Raw genomic sequence first — 27,271 nt, 5'->3', positions numbered from 1 at the left:
TGTATCTCCACCTCCGCCTGGTACCCTCCCACCGTCTCCCCCGCCCCACCTTTGAGAAACGCCTAGGCAGGATGACCCCAGCTCCTTCTGTGAGAATTTACCGCCCTGATGTGAAATCATAGCCCTGTAACTTTCCCTTTAAGAGCTGTCAGAGCCGGGGAGGCTGGCCAAGCTTGGGCTGGAGGTGGGGACAGAGGGAAGAAAGAAAAAAAAAAAAGAGAGAGAGCGAGAGGCAGGAAAAGTTTTTTCAGAGGAAAATGCAGGGCTTGTCCTTAACCCTGACGTCAGATCTTGCTTTAATAAAACCCCCTCAGGGCTGCGGGAAGAGGCATATCTGGCACTCCTGATGGGCCAGGTCAGTCTCGGCCCAGCTCCCCCGAGAGGTGGCCGGATCCTCTGGGCTGCTCCGTAGATGCCTTGGCCACTGACCTCCAGGCATGAGGTGGTTCCTGCCGTGGGCGCTGGTGGCAGTGACAGCAGTAGGAGCAGTGGGCAGCACCCCGGCCATGGTGAGTCCTGCCCGGAGGGGCACGGAGAGGGGTCCCAGCTCCCATCTCCACTGGTCCTGCTGCATGGGTGGGCAGGATGAGAAGGACTGGAATGTTAGGGGGCAGGGAGGTGTCCACTGAGGAGCAAGGGCGAGGCCCAGGGTGAGGAGTAGGGCTGCTGGGGACAGCTGATCCCGGCAAGGGGAGGAGCAGAGCCAGCACCTGGGGAAACAAAACGAACAGGACTTCCACGCCTTTTATTCCCACCTGAAATGCAGCAGAAAGGGACACTCGAAGGAACAGAGTCAGGGAGCCTGGACTCCAGACATAGGAATGCCCAGACTGGCTGTGTGACCTTGGGCTAGTCACTCACCCTCTCTGAGCAGCATAAAGTAAGGAAAACTATTGTTAGACTTCTAGTCTTTGAGTTTGGAAAATGAGTTTCCAAGTGTCGGAGATGCTACAAGGCAGGGGGTGGGGGGTGGGGGAGTTAGTAAAGGCCAAGAAAAGTTGGAAGGGATAATAACAGCTCTCAACAAAAGCACTAACTTGCACAAACAGTGCTTGTGCTGATTCTCTAACCCAAATGCGGCCGCCTTGGGCTTGCACAGCCCTCTACAGTTTATGAAGCATGTACATTCGGGTCTGCAGAGGAAGCCCGCTGTTTCAGGGGAACCCTAAGGGTTCTCTCTCTCCCACCTCCATCCCAAGGCACACGGAGGGGAAGGGAGGAAGGTCTGCACCTCCGAGAAGCCAGGGAGTAAGACACGTGGCAGCACAGAGCCAGGCGGCTGGCTCGAGGCTTGGAGCAGGCACGGGGCGGGCAGGAGGTGGGCAGCTGTGAAGAGCTTCTGAATCCAAGATCCCACAGCCCGGGCCAGGGCCTGCTGCCAGTAGTAAGGCCAAGAGAACGAGGGAGGATGGCAAGAGGGAGTTTATTACCCATGGACGGCTTTCTTGGGGACTGATGTGCCCCATTCCTAGATGAGGAAGCTGAGGCTTGGGGGTAAGCTACTTGCCCGTGGGCTCAAAGACGCTGGTTCTGAATCAACCAGATCTGAGGCTGAGAGCTGACGGCTGACCACAGGCCAGTTGCTCATAGGCGCTGGGTGACGGATATTCCTCCAAGCACGGTCGTGTGCATTGATGAGATCAGGGAGGGCGTCTGGGTGACTTGCTGTTAAATCCTCCATAACTTGTGCGGCTTCTGAATGAAGTTGGTGCTGAACCATCCTACCAAAAAAAAAAAAAATAAGAAGAAGGGACTTCCCTGGCCGTCCATTGGTTAAGACTCTGCCCTCCCAATTCAGGGGGCATGGGTTCCATCCCTGGTCAGGGAACTTTTAGGGAGTTTGGAGTTTGGGGTTGACATGTGCACACTGCTGTATTTAAAATGGACGACCAACAAGGACCTACTGTATAGCACAGGGAACTCTGCTCAATATTCTGTAACAAGGTAACTGGGAAAAGGATTTGAAAAAGAATAGATACATTATACGTATAACAGAATCACTTTGTTGTACACCTGAAACTGACACAACATTGCTAATCAAGTATGCTCCAATATAAAATAAAAAGTTTTTTAAAAAAGGATATTAATTCCATTTTACAAATGAAAGAAATGGAGACAGGGCGAATCAGGGACTTGCCCAGGGTCTCACAATTAATAAGTGGGAGGGCTCAAACTCAGATCGTTTCCTGCCAAATCCCACTCTCTCTTCCATAGCTTTCCTGAAAACTGGAGCACCCAGAAGACGCCACATCAGCCTTTATTTCAGGGTTGCAATGTCTGGGAGGACAGGGGGTGGATGGTGAAGAGGTGAGAGGGGTAGGGTAGTGAGGTCTGAGTGAGGAGAAGGAGAGAAGTATGTGGGGGGTCCAAGTACACGGGAACCCCAGGTACCTCCTCAGAGCAATCTGCACTAGGGAAGAGGGGGTACAGGCCCTCAGGCTCAGCGGAGGGGACGCACAGCACAGGAGCTGGGAGTCCAGACAGACCCAGGCAGCAGGATGCAGGGAAGGTTTCTGGGAGGAGACAAGTTACCTCTCTTTTGTGCCGCTGTCCAGGGACCTTCTGTGGGGACCCATACTTCCCCCCTACAACACTGTTATCTGATTCAGGAGCTCTCCGGATAGAGCCTTAACCCCCCCCTTGAGGGCTGGGAGACAAAGGTCAACCTGTACTTTCCTTCAGAGCCAAGTTCCATCTGTGGTCATCTTCCCCAAACTCATACATAAAGGGAATGTGAGTCCGTTCAAGGTCCCACTGAGGTTTTAATGGGAAAAAATGATGATAGACGTGTCCATATGGAAGAAAAGGTTCATGAGAATTGCCAAGAAAACTTCTAGGAAGTCGAATTGTGAGGGGGGACTTGCCCTGTCGGATAGTAAAACATTATCGAAAAGTTCCGTAATTGAAGGAGGAAGAGGCCAACCCAGGAAGAGATAAATCCAGGAGTGGGACAGGGCAGTGAGCTCAGAAACGTAGCCAAGTGTACTCAGGAATGTAACATATGATAAAGGTGAGCTACAGACAGACCTTGTTTTTCCATCTCTTTGTTCTTTTCTTCGTTCTACATGTAGTGAGCACCTCCCTTGTGCTAAGAGAGAGGGTCTACATTTGGGGGGGGGTTGCCAAGCACTGTGCCAAAGCCTATATACTTATATACGTAAGACCTTCCTCAGTTCATCCACATGACACTTATGATTATTTATTAAGCATCTCCTAAATTCTCATAGCAATACTATTAAGCAGATGTAATCATCTTCCTTTGGAGATAAAAACTAAAGCTCAGAGAGGTTAAGTAATTTGCCCAAGGTCACACAGCTAGTAATCTGTGGAGCTGACCTTTGAACCTAGGTCAGCTCTCAACAATACAGCCTCTTGCCTCCCTGGTTCACGTACGTGTGCAAATATGAGAAGCACAAAGTCCGTGACCCTGCTGAGCTTACAGGCTGGCGAGGCAGGTGACAGCCACTCATGCGTTGGAATGAGAGGAGGCAGGGGTGATGTCATCCAGGAAAGAGAGGCCGGGTGCAAGCTCTGCCACTGGCTGAGGCAGCTCCAGCAGGTCCCCTAAGCACTCGGACCTTCCCGTCCTCTCTTGTTAATCGGGGCTGACGACCGAGCCCCGTCAATTCCCCGTTGCCGAGGAGTGAACACAGGGCTGCTTGAGGGAAGCCTCTCAGAAGCACATGACCAGGTACATGAACGCCGTGCAGATAAATTCCGGGGCACACATTAGGTCTCTGGTTGTCTGTGTACAGCTGAGACCCATATACCTTCTCCCACAGAAATGTGTGTTGGTGTGCACAGGGGTAAAAGCATGCACGTGTGAGTGGCGGTGGCTTGTCTGAAGGTACAAAGCCCCATGGTGTGTGTGTGTGTGTGTGTGTGTGTGCTTGAGGATGCGTGGGCTGAGTGTGAAATGCAAACCCACTTTCAGCCCCTCAGACCAACTACAGAGTCGCGTGGCCCCGGGCAAGTGGCACACCCCTCGTAAAAGATTGCAGGAGCATAAGCGACGTGGCTTCTTTGCACTTCCTGTGTATAGCTGGGATCTGAGCTAGCATTTCAAACCCCACACCCGCCAGCTCCCTGCTCAGAGCCCCTTCCGTCAGATTGGACACTCTGCCCCCAGCTCTGGGCCCCTCCCGCCCACTGCTTGTCCAGAATGCTGGCGAGGGCGCGGCTCGGACTGGCATTTTGCACCTGGGCACGGCCCTTGGTGAGGGCTCGCCGTCTGGAATGGGCACGGGAACGGTGCTCCTTGGGAGACCCGATCCTGACCTTGGGCTGGGCAGTACGTCCAGGCTGTCAGCGGCATCACCTCCCCAGGCTTCAGGGAAGGCCCCTGCCCCACGCCTGCAAAGCAGCCAAACGCCAGGAGGCTGTCTTTGTACAAACAGAAACCCTGGAATTCCTCCCAGGAAGCTTTGCCATCTCTCTGAGCGGTGGGAAGGGGCTGCTCCACACACTGTAGGTTACATATGGGAGCAGGGAGGTGAGCCAGCAGTGGTCCAGGGTGGGATCGTGGGAGGAGCTGGGAGGGATGCCAACCACAGCCCAGGAAGTAAAGCCGGGTAGGAAGGCCCACAAGAGAACCGTATAACACTGCAGACGTCTGCGGGCGAGGCTTCAGCACACTGTCCATTCATTCAGCAGCTCCCGTGGAGCACACTCTGTCCCAGTAACACGGATGACGATGAGGGCTAACACTGATCCAGCGCTCACCGTGTCCTGGGCACTGTATCCGCGGCATCTGCGTACATCAGCTCCCTTGAAAACCACACACCTACAAGGCAGGCTTATTATAGTCCAGACTAGCACTGCCCAACCAGTAGCCACTTGTTACATGAGGCCGCTGGGCAGCTGAGATGTGGCTGTGTCCCAGCTGAGCCGAAAGGCTAAAATACACACTGGATTTCAAAGACTTAGTGTGAATACAAGACTGTGAAATTCTCATGATAATTTTTTTCTGTTGACTCCATGTTGAAATGATAATACTTTCAAGATATTGGGCTAAACAAAATACATCATGAAAATAAATTTCACCTTTACGCTTTAGTGTGGCTGCTAGAAAATGTAAAATTCCATTCAGAACTCACATGATGTTTTACTAGACAGTGTTGTCCTGGAAAGACACAAGTGTACATAGAACGGTCGTAATAGGTGGGGAAGGGAAAATACTGAGCTCCTCTCCTTGCAAGCTGTGCACCCTCAGACAAGTAACCCAGCCTCTCTGAGCCAGTTTCTTCATCTGTAAAATGGCATAATGTTAGTACTCACTTCTTGGGTGCTAATCCTCTTGGGAGGCTTAAAGAATAAAGGGTAAAGACCCCAGGCTCAGTACCAGCTGGGCAAGAGGGGGGGGGCAGAGTAATTGGTGGGCTGTGCTGGGCTCAGTGCTGAGTTGGTCTTCAGAAGATCTCGAGGTTTCCACATCCTGGCCAGCTTCCCAGAACATGTAGAGGGAGTCAGTGAACGCTTCTGGATTATCACGTAGGAGAAAGAAATACTGATGATGATGATGGTGGTAATGTTGACGATGATGGTGGTGATGGTGATGGTGGTGATGATGATGCTTGAAGGGGAGACTTGTGTCTTACAACCCTGAGTCAGGTTGACAATGACAGTGATTTTCATGCCCATCCACTCACTTGTTCCATGGATGTTAACAGTGCGGCTATGTGCCCAGCCCCTTCCTATTTCTAGAGATGTGGCGATAGATGGTTAACTCAGTCCCTACCGACAAGGACGGCTCACGTGCTGGAGGTAGATTTTTTCCCTAGCACAGACGAATGTGTTGAAAATCTGACAGGGAAGCTTAGAGGGCTTGCAGAAGAAAAAAACCTAACGTTGGGGCCTTGAGCCTGAATTCCTGGGGAGACCTCCCACCCCCACCCCCAGGCACCTGTACATTAACTGGCACCTTGAAGATTCTTACACACACATGGTTTCCAAAACCATCAAATTAGAGAGACTCTGGTATCTCCTCCAGCCGTGACGTCCTGATAATCTACCAGCTCTCCTACCCTTCTTCCTTCCATCATGGCGGGGGCGGGGAGTGGGGGGAAGAGAGACAGAATCAGAGGAGGAGCTGGGCCTCTCAAATGTGGATAATGGGCATTCCAGGGGATGTGATAAAATCTTCCCATCTCATCCGCCTCATCTGGAAGCAAGTCCAGGCTTGGGGCATGGGCCTGGGCTCTGCTCGGCCTTGGTGGTGGTATAAGGGGGAAGACGGAGGAAAGAGCGCCCAGGCCCAAAGGACAGGAAGGGAGGGGTCCTCCCCTGCCCCTCGCATAATCCCGCGTCGAGTCTTAGAGTGGAGAGAAGGGCCATGTGCCCTGAGCCCGCCCAGGGCTGGAAGGGGCAGGAGGAAGGAAGTGGTCTAAGGGCGGAGGAATATTCTGAGAGAGCTAGGACTCACATCCTGCTCCTGGGGCAGAATAACGTTGCGGAGAGAGCTAGTCATCACCGTGACATCAGACAAGCCACTTGCCTTCATAGCGCTCATCTGTTAATCTTGAAAATGAGGAGGTTGGACTTGACCCCAAACTTGCTTCCAGCTGGAGGCGTGAGCCACTCCTAGGGGCCACAACTCATTCATCAGGTGGGCCAGTCACAGGGCTCGGATGCCATGATTCTTGTAAGGGAAAGCATACTGCTGCCTCTTCATTAAGAGTATGGTTGGCCTGACACCCCAAAAGCCCATGCTCTGGAATGGTCCTCTAGATATGATTCCTCCCTTCAAGGTGTCCCCAGATATTCTCCCTTTTCCCCACGTCTCCCATTTCAACTCTCAGAGCGTACCCCTGGTCTCATAAAACTGGAAAGCATACCACCAGCTTCATCTCCAAGGGTCCCGCCATCTCAGTGGTACCCGGTCAGGCCTGGTCCTTAGGATGCCCGGACGCTGCTGCAAAGACCAGTGGCGGCTCCCCTGGGCCTACTGAGCTGGTTGAGCCGCCATCCAGGACTCCAGAGTTTTGATACTTTCGACCACAGTCAATCCTTGAGGCCTCGCACGTTCGAGAAGCATCCTTGTAAATACCATTAAGAGCTTAGTCCCACCTGCCCCCCATCTCCGTGAATAATGCCTCCATCTGCCCCGTGAGAAACCTGCGCCATTATCCACCCTTTTCTCCCTACCCAGGGCCTCCAGCTCCCCGCTCGGACCCGGTCACTAAGAGGACTGATCAGCGAGCCATAGCCACGGACGTGGTTCCTGAGCACAGAGCAAGGAGTCGCAGACCGCATTCTAGGCTAGGCTTTGGTTTCATCTCTGAGCCTGGATTTCTTCATCTGAAAGTGGAGACGAGAAACCCACTCTGCCCGTGCTCTCGGCAGGATGGAGTGGTGGCCGAGGGGAGATGGCGGTATAGCGCCTGGGGCTGAGAGCCAGCCCCCCACCTCCATACAAGGGACCTAAAAGCCCGACTCACAGAGCCCCAGAGACAGAGGCAGAGAATGCAGGTTGGATGCTGAGCGCGCGTCGAGAAGGAGCTTGGGGGCCGCGATGAGAGAGTGATGATCAGGGTGCTCTGGGGTTGGGGTGCTGTCTTCTAGGCTTTTCTGAGAGCTCCTGGACAGCAGAAGCTGGTGGGTGGGTGCTATGTGGACTGGGGACTGCTGCCGTCTACCTGTCCTCCCTACTGCTGCCCTGGGTGTTCAGATCTGCCCCCCATACACACACACACTCACTCCAGCTGTCTCTGGCCCTATACCCCAAGTAGCCACGTCCTGACAACTGCAAACTTCAGCTCTTAAAGGATCAAAAGCATCAACCCTTGCTGGGACCTCGCTGGGGGCTGAGGACCACACGGAGCTCACTGAGTCTCACTGAGTATCACCCCCACTTTACAGGCTTGGACACTGAGGCACATATTTTGATGACCTCCCTGCGATCCACGCTTCAAGAACACACCCAAGCTCCCCACACAGGGCTGGCAGGACCCCTTCCCAGGGTGTCCAGTGCCCCAGCCTCTTGTCCACGTTCTGCCCTCCCCACCCGAGACAGGGCCCCATCCAGGAGGAGGGAAGGGGGGGGCGGTCGGGGTCCAGGCGGTGGATGGAGGGGAGGCCTTGTCGGAGGCCCAGCTCAGTGAGCTGATGGTCAGAGTCAGACAGCGCCAGAGGGATTGCCTCAGCCCACTTGCTCCTGCCCTGTCAGGGGGGCAAGCAACTCGTCCAAGGCCACAGTCTCAGCATCAGGGCTGCAGCCCAGGGCCTCCCACCTACAGGTCCACCCGTAGGGGCTGAAGACCGTTCCCTCTGTCCTACTGGACGGCTGCTAGCTCTTCCCTTGTATGCAGAACAGGCTTAAGCTCAGAGGGCAGTTTCTTCCCCCTGTGTCTGTACTGGCTCTTGCTCCAGGGCTGGTCCCCTCCCTGGTCAGCCATGGCCACCACCACAGCCAAGCCTGGGATGTGGAAGGCTCTCTGCTCCTTTTCGTGAGTTGAATGAACTGGAAATCAGGCAAGAACAGGGTCTCTTAGAGGTTGCTGGGGGAATATGAGACCCAGAGTCAGAACAGAGTGTATAATTGTCTTGCTGTGTCTCTAACCTCCGTGGGCCTCAGTTTTCCCATCTGTCAAATGGGGACCCGCAGCACTGCCCTTACAGGGGTGTTCTGGTCATTGCCTGGCACAATGAGTTGGCTGACTCAGGAGAGATCCCCGTTTTCCCCCCAGCAGGCGCACACGTCCCAGGCATGGCCCTTAGGTCCTCTGGCCATGAGGCCTGCTTGCCTTCCCTGTGTCCTTGAGCCCTAAGCCCCAGCAACGGTGACCACTGGTCATTCCTGCTCCATGCCACTTTGCAGCACCCGCACACCCCTGCTCATGCCGTTCCTCAGCTTGGATGTTCTCTTTGCCATTCTGGTCAATTCTCACTCATCCTTTTAAGATGCAGACCAAATGGCTCCTCCTCCAGGAAGCCCTCCCTGCTTCCACGGCCCCATCCCTTCCCTTCTCACCTTGCTCTCATAGCCCCTAGACTCTGCTGAGACACCCCGCCGTGTGGCCTTGGGTGTGATGCCTTAAGAGACTGATACTGGTTCAGATCCCAACTCTGCCACTTGTGAACAGTCTTGGGCAAATGATCTGACCTTTCTGTGGCTCAGTTTACTTATCTGTAAACTGGGGGAGATGGTTATAAAAGCAGCCTGCCTCTTAGGGTTCTCACAACGACTAGATGACTTAGCGTGGAGACCAATAAAAGAGGCATAAAAGGCAAAACGCAGACAATGTAGACCTCATTTTGATCTTGATTCATAGAAACCATCTGATTTTTTTTTTAAAGCTTTGAGATAATCAGTGAAGTCTGAATACGGACTAAGTATTTGCTATAGGGAAGATTACAAAATTGTAACCAGACTAAGTTAATTGGTGTGAAAATTGTTTGTTTGTTTATAATTCTCCATACTTCAGAGACACTCTCTGCAGAATTTCAGGTACAATCACATGATGTCTGAGATTTGCTTTGAAATCCTCAAGAATGAAAAAGCATGTGTGTAGGCGGGAGAAATGGAGGAGAGGAGATGGACAGAGGTTGGTTGATAATTATTGAAGTGGGAATAGGTATGTGAGATTCATTATATTATTCTCCCAACAGTGTGAATATTTGAACACGCCCCCAAAAAAGAATGAACACATTTTAAGTCTGATTATACGTAACCCTGGTAGAAACGCCCACCACTGGCTATGCACTCCGTCAGGGTTAGCTCTTATTAATAGCGCTGTCACTCTATAACAGAAGTTAGCGATCATTTACTAAAAAAAGACCAGAGAGTAAATATTCTAAGCTTTGTGGACTATAGGCTTTCCATGGAATCTTCTTTTTTGTTTTTTTTACAGCCTTTTAAAAGTGAAGAAACCGTTCTAGTCTGTTACAAAAAATGCTGTGGGCGGGATGTCCCTGGGGGCTGGTTTCTGATCCTTGCTCTATAATGCAATTGCCTTTTTCATACTCCTGTCTCCTGGGGAGGCTGGGTGCTCCCTGAGACTTTATACGGGGAACTTTGTAGATGCTTTATATTCAGTTGATGAATGAACAAATTCATGAGGGCTCGTTATTTGGAAAGAAATCTGGCTTCCTGCCCTTTCTACCTTCTCCATATAAAGTCGACTTTTCCAAACAGACGCTCATAAGGCTGCATGTTTGCAAAACTAATTAGCAGAAAAGCTCTACAAACCTTCCACCTCCCAAGACGTGCAGCCTGGCCAGCGCTGGGCCTCACGTCCCTAGAGATCCTGCCATCGGAACCGGAGTGAGCATGGAAGGCTCTGGGCAGTGCTGGGTCCTCCAAACACTCAGGCCAGGTGCCTTGGTGGGGTTTGAGCTAAGAGTTTTCCAAGACGGTGACCCCACCTGCAGGGCATTCCTACCAAGCCCTGGGTACAGACCCCTAGGGGTATCCTCGGAGGAGGAGATGCTCAGAAAACGTGTCCACCAGGTCACATGGTGGCCGCCTGTTAGTTACACCAGAAAAGTGAGAGCAAACGGTCAGAGAGGGCTGACCACAGGGCATCCCCAGCTCTGGACCCAGGTCTGTGTCCACATTCTCCCACTGCCCACCGAGGCCTCTTTTCAGGGAAGGAGCAAACAGAAACTGCTTCCAGACAAGGCAGCCCTTTCCTAAAACCCCCAGGGCCCAGCTGAGGCTGGCTCAGGCAATTCCTGTCTCAACCCTGCCCCCTGGTGGAGCATCTGGGGGTGGCCGCCCAAACGTGGGCAAGCCCAAGCTCTCTACCATCCCTTCCATTCACGAAGCACTAGCCCACGGTGAGCCAGGCTCAGTGTTGAGCACCTAGGAGTCAACAAAGGGCAATCTGTCCCTGAAAAGCCCCGCGAGAGGCTCCCATCTCCTCTTCCGGGGACCCCTGGAAGCTTGGGCTCAAATGAATTACAATTGTCACCACCCCGTGTTATAATCTTGTGTGTGTGTCCATACTGTGACTGCCTTCGGGTAAGAACCACACGCCTTGTTCATCTGAGCACCAACCGCGCAGGAGATGCTTAGTACATGTGTGTGATGGGAGGATGGAGGAATGAATGTACGGATATGAATGTGAAGGGATGAAGGAGTAGGGCAGCATGGTGATAAGTTCCTCTGGAGGGACACTCTGGGGACACTCAGAGACCCCTTCTCAGCTGCGAGACTGTGAGCAAGTTACTTAAGCTCTCTGAGCTTCAGTTTCCTCATCCGTAAAATGGAGGTAAGACTATAACTGCTCATTAGGGCTGCTGGAGGATGCTGTCATCATTACTATTTTACAAATGAGGAAACTGAAGCTCAGAGAGGGTGAGCACGGCCCCAGGTCACAGAGCCTTGGGAAATGGGTTCCACTCACTGCAGATGCCCTGCCCTTTCCTCCTGGTCCCAGGGCCCTGCTCATCGATGAACCACACACACTCTCAGAGGATGGTGGGGTCTGGCTCCATCATCGATCAGGATGATTAAGGTCTCAGGGTGGCACCCCACCACTGCCAGCTCCTACTCTCCGCTCCCATGCCTACCACCGTTTATTGTTGCAAAAATGTTTTCCTTCTTAATTTTCATCTGCTTAAGTTTGTCCAATAAATATGATTAAATGGACTGATTCTCGGCTTTCAACCTGCCGATTGATTACCCTCCCTGCCAGAGGGTTAAGTGGCAGACACGGTCTTAGCCCCTTTGGGCTTCTTTAGGAAAACACACACCGGGTGGCCACAAACAACAAGTTATTGCTTATAGTTCTGGAGGCTGGAAGTCCACGGTCAAGGCCAGCATGGTCACATTCTACATGAGGACCCTTTTCATAACTGGCATCTTCTCATTGTCTCTTCACATGGTGGAAGGAGCCAGGGAGCTCTCTGCAATCCTTTTTATAAGGGTACTAATCCCATCCGTGAGGGCTCCACCCTTATGATCTCATCACCCCCAAAGACCTCACCTCCTAATACCATGACCTTTAGAGAGGTTAGAACGTCAACATATAAATTTGAGGGGACACATTCATTCAGTACCCAGCTGACACTTAGGGGTCTTATCATGGGGAGCTGCTCCTTTTCTATTTCTTTCATTTTTCAGTCTTTCTCACAAAACAGTAAAAGCAAAGTACATCATTTTCAATTAACTACATGAGGCCTGCTTACCGAAAACGGTGTGTGTTCTGCAGTCTGGCCTGGACTGCTTTGTGGAAGGTTGATCAAGCTGCTGACAGGTTAGGCGTGTAAGTGATGTTCTAGAAAAGTCATGTTAAGACAGGAAAATGGCCTAGAATCTCCCCATCGTACCCTCCCCTGGCCCAGTTCTCTAAGACAACGGTTCCCATTCTCACGAGAATCACCAGGGGTGTAGGTCAACATACACATTCTGGGCCCAGCATAGAAGAGCTGAAGCTGAATATTCCAAGTGGGCTTCAGGCATCTGTATCTTAACCAGGTCCTTAGGCAAGTGGACCCTTGTCACCTTCGGCTGCATTCAGTGCCCAGGATTCTTCCCAGACCACTTCAGTCAGGCTGTCTGCGGACAGTGGCCAGGCATCAGTGTTTATCAAAGCTTCTGGGTGGTCCTAAGATGCAGCAAAGTTTGGGAGCCACGGTAGGAAGTGACTGCGTGAGGCACTGCCCTGGGGGCTCTGAGGATGGAGGTGGGCAGTGGGCTCAGCCCGGGAGCTGAGGGGCTGAGCGGGCAGAACCAGGCAGGAGCCTGAGCCCTGGGTGCCCAGCCTGGGAAGCATCAGGGCACAGCCCCACCCTCCTGTCTTTCCTGTAAACACAGTGGTGTCCGCGGGGAGTCCGCATGCAGAAGCACATTGTAAAAGAGGCTCTTATGTGAACAGCTGCAATTTGCAAGTACCCAGGGCTCTTCTTGATTCTCTTTGGCTTTTTCTCCAGACGATAGATATTCTCCTTGCTTTCTGACTGCTTTCCTTCCCTTTGCTCACCCTTAGCTTCTGCTGTTATAAAAGATGATGTAGGCCCAGTGAGTTTGCAATAGTCCCTGTACCGTGACCAAGGGCAGGCGGACGTGCAGTGCCGTCTTGGGTATTCAAGGTGGCTGATGCGCGTGTGTGTGTGTGTGTGTGTGTGTGTGTGTGTGTGTGTGTGTGTGCAGTCACTTTCCCTGGGGCGTGGGTGCTGGACAAGGCAGTCGGGATTCAGAGGGTCATGCACCAAAATGAGGAGTCCTCAGGCCCTGGGGTCTGAAGGTCTTCCCACCCCACAGCTCTCACCCAGGACCTTCTAGGGATGGCAGATTTCTACCACTAGATGGCGCCAACAGCAAGGGCTTGGCTCAGCGGACCCGGGGCCCCTCCCTCCACTGCCCCACGGCGCCATCACCTGCTTCCCTCATCCAAGGCGGGGGGCCTTCTCTGCAGCTCCCCTTGAGGAGCTGAGTGCCCTGGGGCTCCCGGCGTGCACTTGGAAAGGAGGCTTCCTTCTGGGGAGGTTTAACTTGGTATGGAGACAGCAGGATGGATAGTAACCACGTGGAGGTGGTTACTATCCAGATTCCAGACCATCCCAGCTCAGTTCAAAGTGTCCAGACCCCCAAGTCTTGTGCTGGGCTGTGTGGGTGCGAGGCAGGGCGCACAAGCAAGGGAGCGCAAGGGCGAAGTCGTGCTTTCGAGCGTCTGCCCTTTGCCAGGCCTGCATACACAGTGCTTCTGCATACACAATGCCTCCACCCTCCCAGCAGTTCCCGAGGGGGCATTACTGTGGCCATTTCACAGATGGGGATGTTGAGGCTCAGAAAGGTTGTCCAAGGACACAGAGAACCCACTTCTGACTGTCTCGGGTCCCATGCTGTTTTCTTGACCCTCAAACTTAGAGCAGAGAAAAAAGCTTCCAAGATGGTAGACCCTGAAAAATCAAGAGACACCAAAGCCCCTTAGAGTCAACAATTCCCCATCCATCCATTCCACCAGGTGACACTGACACAGCCCTGCTGTGGGCCGTGAGCCGTGTTTCAGGCCCACAGAGAGAAGTAAGGCACAGGCTCTGTCCTTTACAAGTTCACATTTTAGTGGGGGAGGCAGCACCTCTAATACAACCTGGGAAAGGCACGGAAGGCTTCCTGGAGGAGAGGGTTTTTTTTTTTATTTCCTCTGCCAGGAGTAGGTCTTGAGGGTCTAGAGACTGTCAGAGGTGGTCTGGGGGCTTCATAAAGCTCCAGGCCTCCACTGTCACAGACTGACAAGGAAAAGTCTCTCTGCACAGAGTCAGAAAGATGAGGGTGTGTGTGTGTGTGTGTGTGTGTGTGTGTGTGTGTGTGAGCGTGTGGTTTCATTGATTTGGGGGTTTGGGGTTTTGTGTGTCACATTGTACTTTTCGAGGAAAAGCGAACGAGGGAAGGTAACCTAAATGCTTTCCCGATGAACACAGACCAGCCCTGCCAACCTGCAGAGCAGTCTGCTCCCCACCAGCAAACCTGCCTGAAACCAAGCCTAGAGGCGACGAAAGCCTCAAATCAAGGTTTGCAGTTTTGACTTTCAAAGTCCCTTAATGTGTCAAATCAATATTTACTGCACTTGTTATGTGCCGAGCACAGAACCAAGAGCCCAGCTAATCCAGCACTTCAGCCTGGACCATCTCTCCTGGCCTCTGGTTCTCACAGCCAGGCACTCAAGGATGTCCACCACTCACCTCGGCAGAGAGCTTCCTGCCCTGGTAGTCAGAGAGCTCCCGGGGCTGCCCCGGTGCCCAGCACTCACACACGGCCTCCCATTGTGATAAATCACCTCGAATAACTGTCTCTCCTATGAGCTGCGGCGCCACAAGCACAGGACATTTTTAATAACTTCATCTTCAAATGCCTAAAACTTAAGAGAGACGGTGAGCTAGCTCAGCAAATGTTTGTGGAGTGACTGAAAGAGCCCAGAGGGGGCAGAGGTAAAGGTCCCAGAAATGAGAGCTTGGAGAGTCATTTGTGCCTATGCCCTGACATGGCCCGTGTCATCCTGGAGGTGTCCCTCTGCCTTTTGGATCTCGCTTTCCTCCTCAGGAAAAGAAGGAATCTGTCGGAATATCTCAGCATCTATTGTTCAAAGAATGAAGCGCAGATCTGTAAGCCCACAGAGCAGGCTCTGGTTCAAGACGGAGGAGCTGGCCCGTGGGGCAGCCCGCACAAGCCCTGGTTCCACCTCCGCTAACCTCAGAATTCAGGAGCCCCAGACAGGAGGCTCCCCAGCAGGGACCACCGCCTGGGGGTGGGAAAATGCAGCCTCCACTCTCCATCCTCAGGCAATTCCCTTCCTCCCTGGGCCTAGGTTTCCTCCAGTATAGAGTGAGGGGCCAGGAGGGCCGTTCAGGAAGGCAGCCGGAGGGGCCAGGCGGGGGACTGGATCCCTGAGATACAGGCAGCCGGAAGCTCCTAATACTGGCCGGCATCCCACAGCAGCCTCCCGTTCTATCTGCCTGATCTTCAGCACAGGGGGGGCCCTTTGGGACTTACGTCTCCTTCCCCGCTGGCCTGTTGTCCTGTCCATCATATTTGCCAACATAAAGATGAATATATGGGCTCGGGGATGGGAATGGGGTTCTGGGGAGGAGTGCAGTTTGGGGAAGCGGAGTGGTGGTCCGTTACCCTTAGCGCAAAATAAGACCCCTCTCTGCATGGTTTGCACCAGCAACAAGAGCATGACTCCCTTCCCTACGGAGGCAGAGCAAGCCAGCTGCAGGAGCCACCCATGCAGCCCTTTCCCGGGGCTCAGAGGGGAAATAAGAAGGAGAAGAAAATTCATAAAAATACCTGCCTGAAACCCGACGTTAAATATGCATATCACTTACATGTGGAATCTGAAAATAAAAAAGATACAAATGAACTTATTTACAAAACAGAAGTAGACCTACAGCCATAGAAAGCAAATGTGTGGCTACCAAAGGGAAAGGGGGGTAGAGGGATAAATTAGGAGTTTCGGATTAACAGATACACACTACTATAAAATAGGTAACTAACAAGGACCTACTGTAGAGCACAGAACTATACTCAATATCTCCTAATAACCTATAAGGGGATATAATCTGAAAAAGAATGTACATATACGTGCATGTGTCTATGTATGTATGTGTAACTGAATCACTGTGCTGTACACCTGAAACCTCAGTGGAGAGGGTAGATCTTTAGGACGCAGAGAAAAGAGCAACCGGTGGATGGGGTGTGGGCCGTGCCACACGGCGTGACTCATCAGAAGGCATTTCCTCAAAGCTGTAGCTTCCTCACCTTCAATCGAGGCCAACTCAAGGACCTCCCAGGTTTCGGGATGATCAGAAGGGAAGGAAACACCCATGGGGCTCAGAGATCTGACCTAGAGTCTGCCCCCTGCCCCCTGGCCTACCAGCTGGGGAATTTGGGCGACGGGCTTAAGTCTCTGAACTCCGGCTCCTCCTGTGGTTGCACTGAGGAGAAAGGAGACGTCTGGCTAGTAAAAGCATGGTGGAGAAACATAATTTCGCGTAAACCTTTTGAACACCGTGAAGATGGGAAGGTGACTGCAGACCTTTGGCCTCTGAACCCCTTACCTGGCAGCTCCCTTTATGTCTGCCCTTCCCCTGCAGGCCCTCTCTCCAGCTCCCACGGCCACGATCTTCACCCCGGCTCCCCTGGAGGACACCTCTGCACACCCCCAGTTCTGCAAGTGGCCGTGCGAGTGCCCGTCCTCCCCACCCCGCTGCCCGCTGGGGGTCAGCCTCATCACAGACGGCTGCGAATGCTGCAAGATGTGTGCTCAGCAGCTCGGGGACAACTGCACGGAGGCTGCTGTCTGTGACCCCCACCGGGGCCTCTACTGTGACTACAGTGGGGACAGCCCGAGGTACGCAGTAGGAGTATGTGCACGTAAGTGACACCCCACACACACCATCCGACCAGCCCCCAGCATCCCCAGCTCTGGCCCAGGGACCCCCCACCCATTGCCCTTCCTCTGGCCTGGCTCCAGTTCTGCAGGAAATACCCCCCGCCCCCTACCCCAGGCCGTGATTAGAGGCCAGAGGCTGGGCTCTTCCTGAGGAGGGAGGGATGCTGCATTCCTCTGGCACCCAGAACCTGGCTGTCTTCTCTGTTCTCCATCCATGGATGAGTCCAGGGAAGAGGCATCCACCAGTCAAGACCTAAGCCTGGTTCTGTTTTCTTAGTGGTAGAACCCTTTGCTGGTTGCCCATGACCTCCCAGGGGCACCAGGACCCTGCAGAGCTCCAGATATTTCAGTAATATTGTAAATTAAAATAACATGGCTTTAAAACATTTAGTAGCCTTGAAAGGATAAAACCCAGCAGCCTGAGACCATCCCTTCCTACCACCCACCCATGTTCCTCTGGTTGCTACAGTCACTTTTAGCTTCCAGCCCTTTCTTCTGGTAGTTGCAAATCCTCAATACATGTCTTCAGTTATACATTGATCAGCTTTAAATATCAATTGTGGATAATCTATGAATGATCCCTATATGATAGCTAATGTCTGAGTTCCTTACTACCACCTGACGTCTCCCCCATCTTCCAATGTCATTGTCATATTTTTGGTTATAAACCACTATTTACAATATTAGGATTATGTAAATGTTTTTCACTGTGACATGAGACAGTGCACTTGTTTGAATTTCCTTTATTATGAAGGCTTTTGTTTTTCCTGGGGTTTCTATTTGCCTTTGCTTTTTCTTTACTCTTTGTCCTTATAATAGCCCCATGCCAGGGGAGAGGCTGTTTGTTGTTTGTTTGCTCTTCACAGGGTTCTACCATTTCCTTTGTTGTTCTCAGAGACCTCCTTTCTGGGACTTTCTGGTCTCCTGCTTCTATCTGGACTGTTATTCACTTAGCTTGAATCATCTAAGCATTTATTCAAGATACCTGATCCAGCATGATGAAAAGACGTCACTAGGCATCATGACACAGCAGCCTAACTTCTGAAAAGTTACTCAAAGCCTCATAAACCCAAGAACTCCCTTCTTCCCTAATGCTGAATCCAGCTTTCCCCGTAACTATGATTCTAACACACACCACTGCATATTCACACAGAGCAGACTCCCTCACCCTCAGTTAACCCATTATATTCCCTGAAGTGGGTTGTTGACGAGGGTTATGCACAAAATTCCAAGTCAAAACAATCATGGTTAACTTATGAGCACTTTCTGCTCTTTTGACCTCAGTTCATGCCTCAGCTTTCACACCAAGTCATCTGTCTTTCGCGGTCCAAGTAACCACCATTGATTCTGCCATCTTTCCATTTTCTCCCCCCTTTTACTGAAACTCATTATTAGCCCCACAAAACTCTGTTCAGTGAAAACTTGCAGATTCCATCCGCATAGAATCATCTGACGTGTTGGTTAAAAATGTTATTCCTGAGCCCCACCCCAGACTTACTCATTCCAGTTCTCTGCAAGTGGAGATGGGAATCTACAACTTTAACAAGCTCCTTGGACCACTCCTGTACTCAGGTCTGAGACTGACTGCTGATGTATATAGTCACTCATATACTCTCTCCCCCTACCCAGGTAAGGAAACCAGGCTGAGCCCTCCCGCAGTAGAGTCCCCTCCACGTCTCTGAGACCGTCTCATCATTTCTTTCCCCTTTTACAGCTGTTCTTTAAGGTCATTAAAAGGAAATTCATTGTGACTATACGATTCCCTAAAGTTGCAAAGACATCTCACCACGTGCCAGGCACCACAACTTTATAGACATTCTCTCATGGACCCATAGACTGTACAGACCCCGGGACTGCCTATCCTGCCTGCCTTTACCACCAGGGGCCTGGAAAGCCAGCTTCCCAATCTAGCACCAGCCCTCTCTCTTTAAATGTCAGCTCCTGTCTTCACCTGGCTCCCTCTCGTCATGAGTCTCTATTTCCATTCCTTGTATTTGAAAAGAAGACTGGTTTTCAGGAGACTGTAATGAGTACTGCACTTGCCAAGGGTTCTCTGGTCATGTAGGTCTACAGACTTCGGAGTAAATAAGGTTCAATAAGTGAAACAGAACTTTTTAGAGGTTTTAAACGTTCACGTCCATTGTCAAATTCCAAAAAGAGAGCTGTCATGAGAGGACTTTTCTTTTTGAACTTATTTGCACAGTGAACACGTTTTTCCAGGCAGAATTTTACCCAATGACCCACCTACCCCACCACACACACTCAGATACACACACAGCATGCATACATGTGCGCGCACGCACACACACACAATTCACCAGTGTGCTACTGAACATCTTCCCGGAAATGCTGCCATAGTGTCTGAATTCATGAGACCCTAATGCGAGAAAGAAGAGAGTCCAGGGTCTGAGACGCTAGAGAGGAAGAGGCTTTGGGGCGAGAGGGGAAAGAGAAAGAAGTGTTCCTCTACACACACCATCTGTCAGCAAATGGCCAACAACCAATGGACAATCCCCTGGCCAGGCTAAATCTGTCCTCAGAGATGTGCATGTCATTAAGCCAGGACAAGGAAATAAAACGAGCAGTTGCAACACTGGCACAAATAACTCCAAGAGAGGATCACAGGGATTATGGCAAACTAGTGAATGCAAGCTTTGGCCACTGCGGCCAGGTGGAAAAGTGAGCTTGGTCTGATCCCGTCTGCTCCGTTTTCAAGTGAATCCAGAAAGAAATCCAGATTTGTGTATGATTCGTAAATGTTGGCAACACATTGAAAACTTTTTTTAAAAACACCCCACGGGCCAAACTAAACACCTCTGTGGGCAGCGAGTGACCTCTGGATTAAACTGTTTGGCTATTTTCGTGGACAAACATGACTGCATTCAGTGCAGCTGGGTCAGGATTGAGGGCAGTGTGGTTTGCTGGAAGGATCATGAAATTTACAGGCAGACAGACTTGGGTTTTGCCTCCTGGCTCTGCCACTTACTGGCTACGTGACCTTGGGCACGTCACTTAAGGAGCTTGATCCAACCAGCTTCGCGTGGTGGTTGAGGCTGCTCTTGGTGAGTGTCTCATGTGCTTCAACTTTCCTTTGTAGAAGTTCCCTTAGCCTTGTCCACGGTCATCCTCAGAGTGTGGGGGCAGGGCTGGTTCCAAGCTCAGACTCTCCCATCTGAAGAGTGAGGGAGTAGAAAACCCATGCATGGGGTTTGGAGCTAGACAACCTGAGTTCGAAGCCCAGCGCCGTAACTAACTAGTACAATGGTCTTAGGAAAGCTGCTTAACCTTTTTAAGTGTCAGTTTCCTCATCAAGGAAAAATGCAATGAATGAATAACGCCTACCTCTCTGGGTGGTTAGGATGTCGAGTGCCTGATACACAGTAGAAGCCCAATACGGAGTAGGTTTCACCCCATCTGACATCCATCCATCCGTCCACTGATTCATTCACGCGGTGAACACAGGTTAGTGATAATACAGCAATGGGGTTACAAGGCATGGCCCACTGTCCCTGCTCCCAGGCAGGTGACAGTCCAGCAGGGGTGGGGCAAGGGGAGTAGAGGTCCAGACGGCACAGCAAGGTGACTTGAGTTCCTTGAAGTCCGTCAGTAAAATGAAAGCCCACCCGTTCATGCCTGGGCTTGCACATCTGAATGGGGAAGGAAACTCAGCCAGCTTCCCCATCTAGCCAGGAGCTGGTCCTTCAATTAGTCAGGAAGAAATCGAATAAGGAAGGGGCGCCAGAGTCCGCTGACGAGAAAATCCACAGCCATCACACGTACCAGCCATCGCTTGTCCCTACCCCCTAAACCTCCCAGTGGACTGTGAACAACTTCTGGAGGCAACGGTTCCCAAGCCTGGCTGCAAACTGGATTCACCTGGGAGCTACCAAGGGCAAAACAATAAAAAATACTGAAACCCAGGTCCACCCTCATATACTGGAGCACGGTGTGGGCATCAAAATTTTAAAGAGCTCCCCCGGTGGTGCTATCGTGCAGCTGGTGTTGAGAACCACTGTGCTAAGGGCTCCCAGCACCCAGCGCTGCCCTCTCCACCAGAAGTTCCCACACACGGGCAGAGACGGGCTTCAGCACTCCTTTCTCCCCCTCCACCAATACACACGCGCACGCGCACACGCTCCCTGGAGCAAAAGCGCACCGGCAGGGGTGACTCAGAGGCAAAGATCAGTGATTCACCCAGCGCTTCCTCTGCTTTGTTTTGTTTTCCTATTTCCCCTCCTTTACTGGTGTCTGGTGGAAGGAAATGGATGGTGGAGTCAGAGCCCCCAGGCTTTGGGAGCAGCTCCATCAGTCACCTGTTGGGTGACCTCGAGCACTCACCCCACATCCCCAGTTCCCGTCTCTGCCAAAGGAAGAGAACAAAGCTCTCCTAGGGCAGTCCCTGCGAGGACTGCGTGAGATACCAGATGGTGCCTGGCTCCAGATCAGAGGGGCAGTGAGTGTTAGCGCCTTTCCTTTCTGTACCTTCTCCGGCACCATCACCTCCCAAGGAAACCGGCAGTCACCCCAATATTCCCACAGGCTGCCCTCACTGCTCCGCTGAGCCGAGCTCTGTGATCTTAGGTGCGTGATGCAACATCGCCGAGACTCAGGGTTGCTGTAGGTGAAAATGCAGGTGGTGATGTGGTATCGTTTCCTTATGGGATGAAATCAGCAAAGCAAGGAAGCCTAACACAAAGCAGGTCAGGCAACCAAGAACCCTCGCTCCTGTTAGATACAGGGATGATGATGACGATGACGACGATGACGGTGATAATGATGACAATGATGATGATGGTGATGGTGATGATGATGATGATGATGGTGATGATGATGGTGATGATGATGATGACAATGATGACAATGATGATGATAATGATGACGATGATGATGATGGTGATGATGATGATGATGGTGATAATGATGATGACGATGATGATGGTGATGATGATGATGATGATGACGATGACGATGACGATGATGATGATAATGATGACAATGATGACGATGATGATGATGACGATGATGACGATGACGATGATGATGACGATGACGATGATGATGATTCACCTTCGGGTGAATCCAGGAGATAAGCTGGAACTCTTGGCAGACTAGCCCTCCTCAGGTGAATGCCCTTGCCACCCTGGGCTCTCTGCTTGCACTTCCAGACACTGTCCTCAGGGTGGGACCCAGCATCAAGGGTGGGAATGCTGGTGGGGGCCCAGCAGCCCCAGATCTCTCCTGGAACTCCAGGCTTGCAGAACAAGCTCCACACGGCCACTCTGATGTCAACCAGGCATCTCGTGTCTAGTGAGGAACTTGAGTCCACCCACCCCAACCTTGCTCCTCTGAGGACAGAGCATCCCTCTCCTTCCAGGGCTCAGGACATAGAACTAGGAGTCCTTCTTGGTGCTTCTCCTCTCATCCTTGCATCCTATCTGTCAGCGGGTCCTTCCAAATATACCCAGAAGCTGAGCCCTTCTCCTCCTGGCTGTCCCTCACTGGTCCAATCACCACCACCTCTTATCTGGATTCCTAGTGTGGCCTCCTGACACCACCCATACCCATCAGTCTGTTCTCAACTCAGCACCACGAGTGTTTTTGTGAAACATAATTCATTATCATTGATTCAACAGTTACTCATTGAGCACCTACTGCGTGCCAGCCACAGTTCTAAGCTCTAAGAGCTTTGTATTTTCCGCTGAGCCTCCAGGGAAGCCCCCTCTCACCTCATCTCCTGCCTCCTGACTTTCTCTCACCCTTCCCTGCCCTCTCCCACATCCCAGGCTGCTCCCACCTCAGGTCTTCCCGCCTACAGCCCCTCCCGGCCTGGAAGGCTCCTCCCACAAGACCTGGGCAGCTCACCTCCTTCCCATCTTTGCTGAATCATCCTCACCACCGTGAGGCTTTGCTGGTCCACCTTGTTTAAATCTGCAAACCACCCCCCCACACACACACTCCCATCAACTGCTTTACTGGCCCCATCAACATTCTAGATGGTCCATTGTCTTTCCTCTGTCCCCCATACAATGTAATCTTTTCGAGGGCGTGGTTTTTCTCCTTGCTTCACTACTAAACCCCCGGCACCTAGACTACTCTATAAATTTGCATTCAGTGAACTGAGTCTTTGTTTCAAAGTGTTCGAATTGGCTTTACTGCCGGGCTCAGAACCGTGACCCTGGAGGCAGAAAATTGTCAGGACCAGGTTTTGTGCCACTTGATGGGACAGGACCAGGGGCTAGCCACCTGGCTCCCCGTCCCGGCCTCCCACCCCGCTCCAGGGTGGCACTGCGTATATCTCCGCGGGTTAAATGAACTGGCGCTGCCTCTGCTCAGGTGCCACCGAACTCCCCCCACGCCGCCGACTGGGCCCAGTGGCTTCTCACTGCTCTGCCTTCGCCCCTCCCCTACGACGTGAACGTGGGGGGGGGGGGGCGTGGTCCAGCGGGGGCGGCGCTGCCCTGCGGGGGACGCCGGAGCCCACCTGCCTGACCCTCGGCGCCTGTGTCCGCAGAGGTGGTCGGCGTGGGCTGCGTGCTGGACGGCGTGCGCTACAACAACGGCCAGTCCTTCCAGCCCAACTGCAAGTACAACTGCACGTGCGTGGGCGGCGCGGTGGGCTGCACGCCGCTCTGCCTCCGCGCGCGCCCCCCGCGCGTCTGGTGCCGCCACGCCCGGCGGGTGAGCGTGCCCGGGCGCTGCTGCGAGCAGTGGGTGTGCGACGACGACGCCAGGAGGCCACGCAAGACCGCGCCGCGCCACACGGGCGCCTTCGGTGGGTGCTGCGCGCGGGGCGCGGGGCGCAGGGCGCGGGGGGGAGGGCAAGCCCTGAGGTCCGGGGGTGTGGGGGCGGACACTCCCAAAGCTCTGACTGTCCACCTGTGATTGACAGGAGCCCCCGGCCCCCAGTCCACCACTCAGGAGCGGTGTGACCTTGGGAAAGTCACATTTCCTCCGGGACCCTATTTCTCCACTGGTAAAATGGAAATAAGACCACCTGTCCACCTGTCTTATGGGATCCTTCATGCGTAAAAGGAGGAAGTGCTTTGTAAAGAAGGAAGCAGAGGCCTGCGGTTCCTTATTCTCCTACTAAGGAGTTTAGGAGGGGAGGGGTGGAGGCTGAGGAAGGACCGGTGTGAGGGTACCCCGGGAGGAGAGGCTTGAGCAGCAGGTGGAAGGGCAGAGAGGGAGTGGATGGCTTCCCGCTCACTCTGGGGGATGGGTGGACAGGTGAGACTTCAGCCAGGTAGGCCAGGCCAGAGGAAGCTCCGGAAATAGAGGACAGGGACAGACCTATTTGTTTCACCCCCAGCTTACATGAGCCTAGCCAATGCCAGACACTTAGCTGGTACCAAATCAGTGTTCGTCATATGGATGGATGAATGGATGGAGGGACGCAGGGATGGAGGGATGCAGGGATGGGTATGTGGGCCGAGGAGACCTGAATTGGGGCAGTGGGAGCAGAGGTATCAAGGAAGGGACAGATGCAAGAGGAATTGAACAAGACTGAAGGGCTCGGCGTCAATACAACGGGTGGGGGGAAGGAGAGAGAGGGGTAACAGAGACTCCCGGGGCTCGTCATTACTTAGGACAGAAAGCAGGGAGTACTTCTGGGGAGGAGAGCGCCCTTGCTGGAGACAGGCTGAGGCTGAGGCTGGGTGCCCTGCCCATGAGATCACCCAGAGGAGCATCCTGTGGGGAAAGCACTGGAGGAGGGAGGTGGGGCGGAGAGAGAGCTCCGGAACTCTCCGGCCCAGAGCTGCTGAGGGCCTAGGGGTAATGTATTGGGGGGGCCTGGGGCAGAGGTCTGGGGGGCTGATGTTTGAGGGAGGACAGAAGAGGAGGCCGAGGGGGAGACAGAGAAGGAGAGCCAAGCATGTAATGGGAAAACCAGGAGCGTCTGATGACGTGGGAGACAGCAGATGAGGACACTTCTAGAAGGAAAGTGTCCACCAGGCAAGTGGACATGAGGGAGTGAAGAAATGACAATGGAGTTTGGGCGTTCTTAGGGTACTGGTTGTTTTTTTAAAGTTATAAGTGCATGAGAGATTGTGCTCAGAGAGAAGTGCTCAGAGAGACTGCGTAGAGCAGGGTTTCTCGACCTCAGTGCTGACCTCATTTTGGACAGGATCATTCTTTAGAGAGGGGACAGCCCTGGGCTTTGTAGGAGGAGGTTTACACCTGGCCCCCACCTACTAGGTGCCAGTAGCACCTTCCAGCCAAGTAGCGACAACCAAAAATACCTCCAGACACTGCTAGTTGTGACCTGGGGGGACAAAATTGCCTCGATGGAGGACGACTGATGTGGCCCTGCGACACCGCCATGTAAGGTGCGAGAGAGAATGAAGCTGAGGAAGACGAATCCAAGAGGCAGGACGGATACAGGAGAAAGAGGGTTTCAGAAGCCAAGTGAGGGAGGATTTCAGAGAAGAACAAACTGGACAGGAGAGGGGAGGAGAAGGGAGGGGAGGGGGGAGTGTAAAGGCCAGAATAGAGACCTGTCCCCAGGCTGCCTGCCCCCAGGGGTCTGACTGGACCAGGAAGGAGAGTGGTACTGCCACCCCTACAGTTCAGGGATGCACAGCCTCTCTGGGTGGGGCCTGGGGTGCCCCATCCGGGGCTGAGCAGCCCCCTGAAGCAGCAATCCCCTGCCCAAGGAGGAGGTGGCCGGGGAAGTTCTGTCCCCAGCAGGCCTCCCAGGGCAGAGCACAGGAGGGTCACGGGGTGAGGGTGCAGGGCAGCGGCTGTCTGCCCATCATGTCATTGTGTGTGGCCCAGTGACCCCGTTCTGACCGTGCACAAGCAGAGCCCCTGCTGAGTGGCTGACCCAGAAACCGAAGCCTTTTCATCCTTCCAAGCAGATCCCTCCCCCCTGCCCCCTCCATCCGTGCTCACAGCCCCAGCTTATCCCAGCCTGGACCCTCCTCCCTTCTGTCCTCAGAGGCCTCTTTTTCCTTTCTTCTGTCTTGTCCATCCTCTTCTCTTACTCATGTATTCCCGCGTTCATTCACCCGTCTCCCCTGCACGCCTGCTGTCCCTGCCCGTTCCTCTCTCTGGTTGCCATGTGTGTGTGTGCCAGGTTGGACTGGCTTCCTCTTCCAGCCTTTCTCTCGGGTACCTTGTTCCATCTCTCTGTGAGATCTCTCCTTGGTCTTCCTGGCTTTTTACCTGCCTCCATCTCTAGCTCACTCCAGTTACACATGTAACTGGATGCCAGGATACACGCGTTGATAGAACCAGCCAAGAGTTGGGGTTCAGTCCACCTTGACTGAGGGCTCACTAAGGGCCAGGGACAGCTTGAGCGCTGTCACGTGTCTGAACCCATCTTTTCTGTCCCCAGCCTGGGACAGGAGGGAGAGAGGTGCTACTGTCAGCCCCTCTTACAGGTGGGGACACGGAGGTGGGAGCTAGTTTATTGGAAGCTATCCAGCTACTAAGTGGTGGTGCTCAGAGCTGAACCCAGGCCATTTGCCTCTGAAGCCTGTGTGTCCCCTTAACCACGATGCCCGCAGCATCGCAAATGCCCACAGCATCGCAGATGGAATGCTGGTACTACAGTGCGGGCGCTTCCCTTTGACCTTCCCCACATAGCATAATCTCTGCAGGGGCAGGAACAGTGTCTTTTAACCTTTTATTCCCAGCCCCTTGCAGATGCCTGATGTGTACTCAGTCAGTATCTGGACCCTTTTATTGCCGTACTAGCCCTGCAGGGCAGATGTTATTATTCTAGTGAAGAGCCTAAGGCCCAGAGGGACACAGCCTCTAGGTGCTCAAGCGGGAATTGAACTTAGGTCCACCTGTCTCTAAAGATGGTCCTCCCTCCGGAGAGGTGTAAGGAGCTCAGAACAGCCCTCCTCTCCCTGGAAAACTGTGCTGGTTAGAAGCCAGCTTGCCCTCTTGTGCTGAGGGACAGCCCACCTCTGTCCTGCCTGAGGTTCAGGGACCCCAGCCCTTAGGGCGGTGGCGACAGGAATTGGGGGCTGACAGAGACTGGAAACTGACAGGGCATCTGGTTCCCATCCGCAGCAGCCATGGATGAGGTAGAGCCGTGGCACAGGAACTGCATAGCCTACAGCAGCCCCTGGAGCCCCTGCTCCGCCAGCTGCGGCCTGGGTGTCTCCACCCGCATCTCCAACGTCAATGTCCGGTGCTGGCCTGAGCAGGAGAGTCGCCTCTGCAACCTGCGGCCGTGTGACGTGGACCTCTGGCCACACGTCAAGGTGGGTCCACCTCCCAGGGTGGGGCAGGTGTCTCGGGCGTAACAGACAAGCCTGGCTTTGAGCCCGGCTCCTGAGCTTGCTTGTGGGGGGCCGTTTGTATAATAATTAAGCCCACGTTGTAGCAGTTTCTTGGGATAACATGTGTCACTGGGTTGGTGGGTTGTGAATTTCACTCAGTGGAAGTGGTGACCGTGTTATTACAATCAAGGTGACTCTGGA

The 27,271-nt window shown here is 53.0% G+C and overlaps 1 protein-coding gene across 3 annotated transcripts in view; it reads left to right on the top strand.

The window, feature by feature from the left end:
* The first annotated feature begins 205 nt into the window (after window positions 1-205).
* CCN4 (cellular communication network factor 4) overlaps window positions 206-27,271 on the top strand; it is a 30,818-nt gene continuing 3,752 nt past the window's right edge. Inside the window, exons 1-4 of one of the 3 annotated variants that reach the window (XM_067711200.1) lie at window positions 206-509; window positions 16,537-16,816; window positions 23,347-23,607; window positions 26,862-27,052. In XM_067711200.1, the coding sequence (XP_067567301.1) occupies window positions 438-509; window positions 16,537-16,816; window positions 23,347-23,607; window positions 26,862-27,052 (804 nt within the window). In that variant the 5' untranslated portion in view covers window positions 206-437. Of the gene's footprint in view, window positions 510-16,536; window positions 16,817-23,346; window positions 23,608-26,858; window positions 27,053-27,271 lie in introns of all 3 variants that reach the window. The other 2 variants (XM_067711199.1, XM_067711201.1) reach the window with 2 other exon arrangements.

The sequence above is a fragment of the Pseudorca crassidens genome, chromosome 17 (genome assembly GCF_039906515.1).
Source record: "Pseudorca crassidens isolate mPseCra1 chromosome 17, mPseCra1.hap1, whole genome shotgun sequence".
Lineage (NCBI taxonomy): Eukaryota > Metazoa > Chordata > Mammalia > Artiodactyla > Delphinidae > Pseudorca > Pseudorca crassidens.
The sequence above is the reverse complement of the archived record's forward strand: the minus strand, read 5'-3'. Positions and strand labels throughout refer to the sequence as shown.